Source organism: Limulus polyphemus, unplaced genomic scaffold, assembly GCF_000517525.1.
Source record: "Limulus polyphemus unplaced genomic scaffold, Limulus_polyphemus-2.1.2 Scaffold638, whole genome shotgun sequence".
In the NCBI taxonomy this organism is placed as follows: domain Eukaryota; kingdom Metazoa; phylum Arthropoda; class Merostomata; order Xiphosura; family Limulidae; genus Limulus; species Limulus polyphemus.
Window position 1 is genome coordinate 338,938 of NW_013666248.1, and position 8,601 is coordinate 347,538.

The 8,601-nt window shown below is 31.0% G+C and overlaps 1 protein-coding gene across 2 annotated transcripts in view; it reads left to right on the top strand.

Moving 5' to 3' along the window:
* The window catches only part of LOC106459620 (synaptotagmin-12-like), a 39,794-nt gene extending 35,249 nt beyond the window's left edge, over positions 1–4,545 (top strand). The window contains exons 7-9 of one of the 2 annotated variants that reach the window (XM_022386145.1): positions 605–725; positions 2,220–2,353; positions 3,886–4,545. In XM_022386145.1, the coding sequence (XP_022241853.1) occupies positions 605–725; positions 2,220–2,353; positions 3,886–4,059 (429 nt within the window). In that variant the 3' untranslated portion in view covers positions 4,060–4,545. The remainder of the gene's footprint in view (positions 1–604; positions 726–2,219; positions 2,354–3,885) is intronic. The other variant, XM_013919251.2, reaches the window with a different exon arrangement.
* Positions 4,546–8,601: the final 4,056 nt, after the last annotated feature.

Consider the following 8,601-nt stretch of genomic DNA (forward strand, 5'->3'; position numbering starts at 1 on the left):
CCCCCCCCGGTGAGACAGCGGTAAATCTACGGACTTACAACGCTAAAATCCGGGGTTGATTCCTCGGGGGCGGATACAGCACTGTGACTTTATTCTAGAACAAACAAACACACACATATTTCCTTCGTGATATATGTTTAATATGTGTAAGTTTCTTAAATTGTAGATCGACGAATTTTGTGTACAAATTTCTTAAGCTGCATATAGACGAATTTTGTCGATATTCCTACTTTTAAATAGGCAGAAATTTGCCTTTTATTTTATCGGCCTGTATCTGCTGTCATCTTTAATTTAGTACATTTCAAGATAGTTTGAGTATATTACATTGTTCTTGATTCGGAAGTGTCTTGACTTTACATCTTGTGTTTTAGTGTTTCAAGGTTGACCAGACATAACTTACAAACACCATAAGGTCCAAATAAAAAATTTTTATGTAACTGTGTTATTTTAGTGTAATTCCTCTTCAACATCTCTGTTTCCAATATTTGGATGTTTAAGCTCTAGAGCTGAAAAAGTCCCTAAGTAATTCCATTAAATTGAATTATTAAAAGCTAAGAAACTCAGTTATTGCAGTATGTATTGAAAGTATCCAAACTTCTTCTAGAAACCGGCAGATCTTGGCGACGTTATGTTCTCACTGAGTTACTTACCGACAGCAGAGAGACTTACCGTTGTAATTGTCAAAGCTCGAAACTTGAAGTTCTCAAATGCCCAGGAAACCGGATGTGAGTATTTGAATATAGAATTAGAAGTACGTATTATATTCTGAGATACTACTGCCACGAACGTTCTGTTTTGTTAAAAGAAACGTTATTTCTACCAGTTAACTGATCAATTACGAAAAAAAGAGCATTACTCTTACACCATTGCCCCCTTCCCCCGGTGAGACAGCGGTAAATCTACGGACTTACAACGCTAAAATCCGGGATACAGCACTGTGACTTTGTTCTAGAACAAACAAACACACACATTTCCTTCGTGATCATAGTTTGTAATATTTCAACGGAAATCAACAAAAATTGACTTAATATTGTTTCAAACTTCCTTATTCAATCAACAGTTCTACCGATTATTATACTTGAGATAAAATACAGTGACTTTCAAATGTTGTATTTTTATTATATCATACATACCTTAAACCACACCAGCTATAGAAGGTAGTAGACAAAAAATATTTGAAATTATATTTCTACCTGTCAAAAGAAAAACAAACCTGCCCGTAATTTTGGCATGCCCCCTAGTGGCACAGCGGTATGTCTGCGGACTTACAACGCTAGAAACCGGGATTCGATACCCGTGATGGACAGAGCACAGATAGCCCATTGTGTAGCTTTGTGCTTAACTTCAAACAAACAAACAATCTCGAGATCTCTCAGAATTTATATTTTTTTAGTAAGAACCCAAATAGAGTAAATATGAACGTTCATGTCCAAATTCATGAAATCCTCAAACCAGGAATGCTAGTAAAAGTGAATAGGGAAAACTGATAAAGAGGGTACGTCCTGTGGTATGTGGACTTGATCAGGGAGTGGTCCAAAAAATAAATCATAGAAGTTATACTAACGTTTAACAATAAAATTCAAGAAAAATCATCACAAATAAAATCATATAACAAAAATAAAAATATTAATTGTAAGAACAAGAGGTTAATAATGGTACGAAAAGTTTGAAGCTAAGAGATAAGTAGTGTAGTTTTGAATAAACTAAATGTAAAAAGAGAGAGAAGAAGTTAAAATAGAGGAATTTAAGAAACTGGAGGCTATGACGGAAATTTTGGAGTCTAGTATGATCATTGTGGTACACCACTACAGCCCCTTGAGTTCCTCAGCTCAAGGACGTGCTTATGCTGTTAGAAAAGCTAATGTTGCCAAGACAACCGTTGAACCAAAGTGTACCTATACGCTCTCCGTAACGCGTCATTAAAGTTTTGTTCTGAGCAATTTTCGTGTTATATACAAATTACTTTTACAACATTGGAATCTTGGGCTGTAAATCAAACTACCATTTGAATAATAGTAATATTCACTTATACTGGGTTTTTGTAGCGCCTAAATAAAGTTGTTAGGATTATGTTTTTCATTTTATATGAACAACTAATTAAAAAAAACAAACTTGGCCACTGAGTTAAAATATACATGAGGTTAATTTTACTCTTTTTTTGTATAATTTTTTATGCATCTGTTTAATCTAATTTAAGCGTTGATTATCCATTTTTATAGCTCCATTTGTGAAAGTGTACCTCCTTCAGAACGGTAAGAAAATCAGCAAGAAGAAGACATCCATCAAGAAAGACGACAAAAATCCCATTTTTAACGAAGCCATGATCTTCTCCGTTCCAACTAATGCTTTGCAGGTAAGCTTCCATTCGTAAATCTCGTTCAGTTATCAAAATAAAGGGGCAGAAATGCTTCTTGTCATTGTACGTATTTTTATCATCCATTCCTCCACTCAGAAAAGTGAAGGCACGTAAATGGATTTCTTTTCATCAAATGATTCATGTTTTTACTGGAATAGGAATTACTAGTTCCGCCCACCTTGGCAAAGCAGGAGAACAAAAGTCTCATTCCAGTCTCCATTATACTCACTTAGTCATTTTGGTTATTAATATGAATAAAATATAACTTTGAAGAGAACTCTCATATTTTAATCATAATAATTTATTATAGTATTTAAAAATTAGAAAAATAATTTTCATAAAAAATAGAGAGAAAATGTATATTGTTATGCTCATATTTTTCTTATATATAATTCAAAATATCACTAGATCAGATTAAACATCTTATATACAAATTTTCTTGACAAATTTTCTTGATTTATTAACTAACAACCTTGATACATTGTACTGAATTTTCAAAAGTATTAACGTGATTGATTTGTGTCACTTATATGTTTTCAGCTGCTTTATGAATAGGTGTAACTCATTTGTTTTAGATTTTGGAGATTTGTTAATATACATATATTCAATTTACCAGCATAATTAATTGGATTAAAAGGAAACTTAACTGATAGCATAATATATTTAAATGCTTCTAAGTACAAATAATTGATCTATTTTAACCACTGACATATTTTGACAGAATTGACGGATTTACGAGCTTAAATATCATATTCAATAACAACGTTGCGAATAATGTTTTGGTAATTTTTAAGAATCAGATTAATATGTACAATAAGTTTGTTCTGTTAAATTTTGTAATAAATTTCGAAAAATGTGGTTTCGAAACATATCAAAATAGTCGTGAAGGCCTCATGGCACATTTTTGTTTTCTTCGTTTTGAAATTCAGTATAAAAAATATTTACTGATTTTTATAACATAAGGTTATTTACTAAATCTAAACTACTCTTAAATGTCCAAAACATTTTATATTTATATGATAATTGATTTTTTTAAGTACTGAACTTTAAAAATAATCATAATCTGTATAATACTGGCGAGTTCTGAAATCTATACATAGTGTGCTTTATAAAGATCCAAATCCAGTTCCCCCCCCCCAAAAAAAAACAATGAAACTTCAATCAAAACAAATTAATTTATGATTTTTTTTTCAAATGAGTCGTTAATTGTGTCCTTAACTTTGTGCTTTAATAAAGAAACATTTAGAGCACTATGAAAAAACAAAACGTAGTCCATTTGAAAAACTATTTCATATTTACACCATTCTGTTTCTTCACTTTTGTAATATCTTTGTGATAAATGTTTCATTAATGCAACAAATGTTTAACTATTCACAAACTTCCAAAAATGTAACAACTGAAATTTGAAAGTTTCATAGCGAAGTTTTAATCAACAAACTTTTAAGATAACTTTGACCACATTTAATATTTGTATATGCGAAATTTATTTCTTTTTATTATATTTGATGTTAAATTTAATAACATTACAGCAGAATATCCAACTTCGAATAACGGTAGCTGATTATCGTGTTGATGGTAAAGCGCCTTCCTTAGGACATGTTTTCGTTGGCTCCCAGTGCCGAGGAAAGTCATTGTCCCATTGGAATCAGATGATGTCTTCCCTTCGAAAACCAATCGCAATGTGGCATACCTTACGAAAATGAAACTGAATGAGAACAAGATTCTAAGAAAACAAAACTACCACGAAACATGGTCTTTTTCTTCAGTGATAGTTTGGTTTCTCCTTTTCTATGGCGAATAAAAAGACTATCGTAAGCCCTTCTTCATACAAAAAACATGTTGCATCTGTTGCACACGAATAAATTGGTATACCACACGTAATTTTCTTTTTATCGTTAAATTACAAGTGAAACTCTTCTAGCTCATTTACGTAACTGATTAATTCTAACTTGCACGACAGGATCGTTACAAGACACAGGAGGTTATATATGTTAACTTCCAACAAACAAGTATAGGTCTGTGTGGCTTTGCAATTTGCAAAAGTTAAACATTTTGTGTAGCATTAAAGGTAACAATAATAGTTTGTGTTTTATAATTGGTATATAAAGTAATTACCAAACTTTAGGATGATATAATATATATATGTAAACAAAAATTATTATTTCTGACTCTCTGAACTATTTCTTGTATTTATACTCCCAATAATGAGTAGGATAAAATATAGTTAAAAATGGATATTTATCAAATTATTGTTATCTTGTTTTATTTACATTATAATATGCTTTAGAAATTTTAATCTTTGTTCAACTTGAAATTCTGTCACAATATCATAGAATAACTAGAAATAGAGCTTTTTGCACCTTATAGCAACAGCTAATTGACAGTAAATACTTTATAAAAAAAGCGTTATTGACAAAATTATACATTAGTGTAAGTAAGGACTTTCCTAATTTATTTCAAATCACCGAATTTTCCTCAACCGGCAAAAATTACGTTTCTAACGGCCAATGTTAAACTATATAAACAATTATTCGGAAGTACACCACAAAAAATCCATAAACATAATGTGAAAGCCAAATATCACTCCATTCATATTTAATCATAAGCTGAATTTTATTTTATCAATCAATTTATATTTCGTAAGTAATTAGATGGCTATTTTTCTTTAAATACTGGCTAAGAAGTGTGCTTGAAGCACTGCTTGTATTCATGTTCCGTTTTGTATTTGTAAACACGTAACATTTCCTTCCATAGCATCAATATTACAGAGTTCTCATTTTGACTAGTACATCCTTGTGTTCAAAAATTCCTAAAACTCTGTATTATTTATGTACCTCATCAGCTTTAGAATTTTAATATGTTTGTTTTTGTATTTTCAATGAAGGTTTTGAGTAGCAGAAGGTAACATTTTAATTTGTTTAAAATTGAAATTAAATATTTTGAAGCATTGGAAGCAAATTATTTTTATCATTCCTAACAAATGGTTTAAGCTCTTGCTCCAGTATTGTTTTCTAAAACATCATGGCTTGATTTTATTACTTTTGTTTTTGTCAAAGCTAATTTTCAACTGTAAGGCCAAAAGGCTGTAAATGAAATGTTTTTGTGCATTTATGTTTATGTGTCGTAAGTTAACCGTTTTTATGATAAAAAAAGCCTTAAATATGCTCATAATTTTTATATGTATGCTGTTTCTGAAACTTTTCAGAACTGTTTGTGAAAGACGGTGCGAACGTATTCTTTAACTGGATAATTTAATATCACAGAAAGATACTTATCATTGATTTATCTATTTTTTTGATTGAAATAATATTTTAAGTACAAACTCAAAATTCTTGTTCATCAGGCCCTTCGATAACTCAGCGGTAAGTCTGAGGGCTTATGACGCTAAGAATCGGGTTTCTATACCCGCGGTGGGCAGTATACAGACATCCCGTTGTATAGGCTTGTGCTTTAATAACAAACCTCTTCATCACAACAATTGTGAAAAGAGCAACATTTAGTTCGTTGAAAATGTTGTATTCTGTAAATCTGTGATTAAACCATCGACATTTGTTGAATAAGTGGTGATGACATATCGTTAGTAATCGATGTAGTGCTTATTGTCTTATTACTTAGCACGATGTTCAGTAACTAATCTGGACAAGTTGTGTCTTGTGATATGGTATATATATATATATATATACATATATATATACCGAAAAATGTATAGTTAACATCATTCATGACACTATTAAATCACGTAATGTCAAAAATTAGGTGAATTACAAAATATAACACCCAATAACCTGAGCGCTTTCAGAAGGATATATATCTACCTGCCTCCCAGTGGCACAGCGGTATGTCTGCAGACTAACAACGCTAGAATCCGGGTTTCGATACCCGTGGTGGGCAGAGGACAGATAGCCCATTGTGTAGCTTTGTGCTTAATTACAAACAAACTATCTATCTACCTTTTGAAAGTAACACGGTAATCGGGGTTCTTATTTTGTTTGTAACGTCATTATAAGTACATGTAACATGTTACGTCTAATTAATGTGATTGTTATTCTCTCTTGTTAACTGTGACAAAATGGTTTTGAAATGTAAAAAACATGATTTGGCATTATTTATAATTCTTATTTATTTATTTTTTTGTCTAAACTATTTAATTGTCAAATAACTATTTAGTGTTCATTTATAATTTTAACATATTGTTAGATACTAATAAGTAGCCTTCTAATTTTCATCTTTTTTCGAGCACTTAAAATTATGTTAGTTTTAATTTAAGTGGTGATTTATTTTTAATTTTTAGTTTAAAACTATTCTATTGAAAAAAAAGGTTTTTTGAGATAAACGTAAAATTACAGCACTGATTTAGTGACGACAATAGAAAAACGGTTACTTGTGTAATATCTTGTTATATCGATTTAGAATATTTATGTTGTGCCACTAAGAAAAATTCATCGTATTTTAATTTTTTTTTAACTTTTCACTAAACAATTGCATACTGTTCAACTTGTGAGGTTGTTAGGAGATAGAGTACAATTCATTTTCAGAAATGTCTGTAACATTGTAACAATGTCTGTAACAATGTAAAAATGTAACAATGTCTGTAACATTGTATGCTAACCCGACTGAACTGCATACATTCCAGAACATTGTTTGTCTTAAAATTTTTAGATAAAGAATTAAATCAAAATAAAAACAAAATGTGGTTTAGAGAATTAGATATTGTGGCAAAGATTATGAACACACTAAATTAAACTACAGATAAATGGACAATTATCTAGTGAATATGTTAATACCTGTTGATATGTATGTGGGTATATATCTATATATATGTACTGTATGGCCAGTTTTTCATCATTAGATAAAATATTTGTAATATATCCGGGTTTTTTTCTGAGCCACTTCACTGTGATGGATTTGACACGTAATGGTCTATTTGCGTGACTTGCATATTCGTTTATTTTTGCCACTCTAATTAACTTATTTGTTGAATCAAGGATAGTTTGGTTTTTATTCAATTTGTCAAGACTTTTGATACTTCTTTAGACATGGGAAAATGTATGCTCGTTTGGCTCGGTTTTATTGACTGCTGGTGACGAAAACAAAGTACACTTTGAAAAACAACACTGTAGCTACAATAGAGAGACAAAAACAGAGTTTTATATAAACAGACCCCTACCCCGACAAATATAATATTTACCCGCCCTAACATCTCAACACTTTCCTTATAGTGCAACAACATGTGTTGAGATGAAATAACAAGGTTGCCTTGTATCAAGTGAGGTGGTTATCAAGTAACCGAAACTACAGTCAAAACCTTTAGTAAGAAAGGTAAACTTATAGTGCAACAACATGTGTTGAGATGAAATAACAAGGTTGCCTTGTATCAAGTGAGGTGGTTATCAAGTAACCGAAACTACAGTCAAAACCTTTAGTAAAAAAGGTAAAATTATAGTGCAACAACATGTGTTGAGATGAAATAACAAGGTTGCCTTGTATCAAGTGAGGTGGTTATCAAGTAACCGAAACTACAGTCAAAACTTTCACTACAAAAGGTGATGGTGTAATGCAACACGCGTTAAGATATAATAACAAGTATCAAGTGAGGTGGTTTTAGATATCAAGTAACGGAAACTACAGTCAAAATCTTTAGTAAGAATGCAACATGTATTGAGATGTAATAGCAAGGCTACCTTGCATCAAGTGAGGTGGTTTTAGATATCAAGTAATGGCAAGTACAGTCAAAATCTTTAGTATTTTACCTTTCTTACTAAAGGTTTTGACTGTAGTTTCCGTTACTTGATAACCAACTCACTTGATTTCAGGTAATCTTGTTATTACATCTCAATACAGAATAATAAAGCAGAAACCACAAAAATGGTTGAAACTTTCTTCACACTAAGGTAACTATAGGACGTCAGTTTTAAAGTTTGTGTTGTTCCTCATTATTTATTATTTATCCAATTTACTTTAGTGTTTGCTTATCCTAGCATTCAAACGTATTCATATGGTGTTTTAAATGTATTTCGTAACTGAACATTTGTTAACTTCTGTAAGTACTTATTTAAAGCTTATATTTAAATACAATACAAAAAACACGTCTTTTAAACAAGCATAAATTTGGTGTTATGGTAAGCAAGTTTTTTTAACAAATATAGACTGAGCTCAAAAAGTAACTGTTGTCCTGCTAGTGATGCAGAGATCTTTGTCTGAATGGCTGTTACATACCAAAGCTGGTCTCTTTATTTTTTAACAAG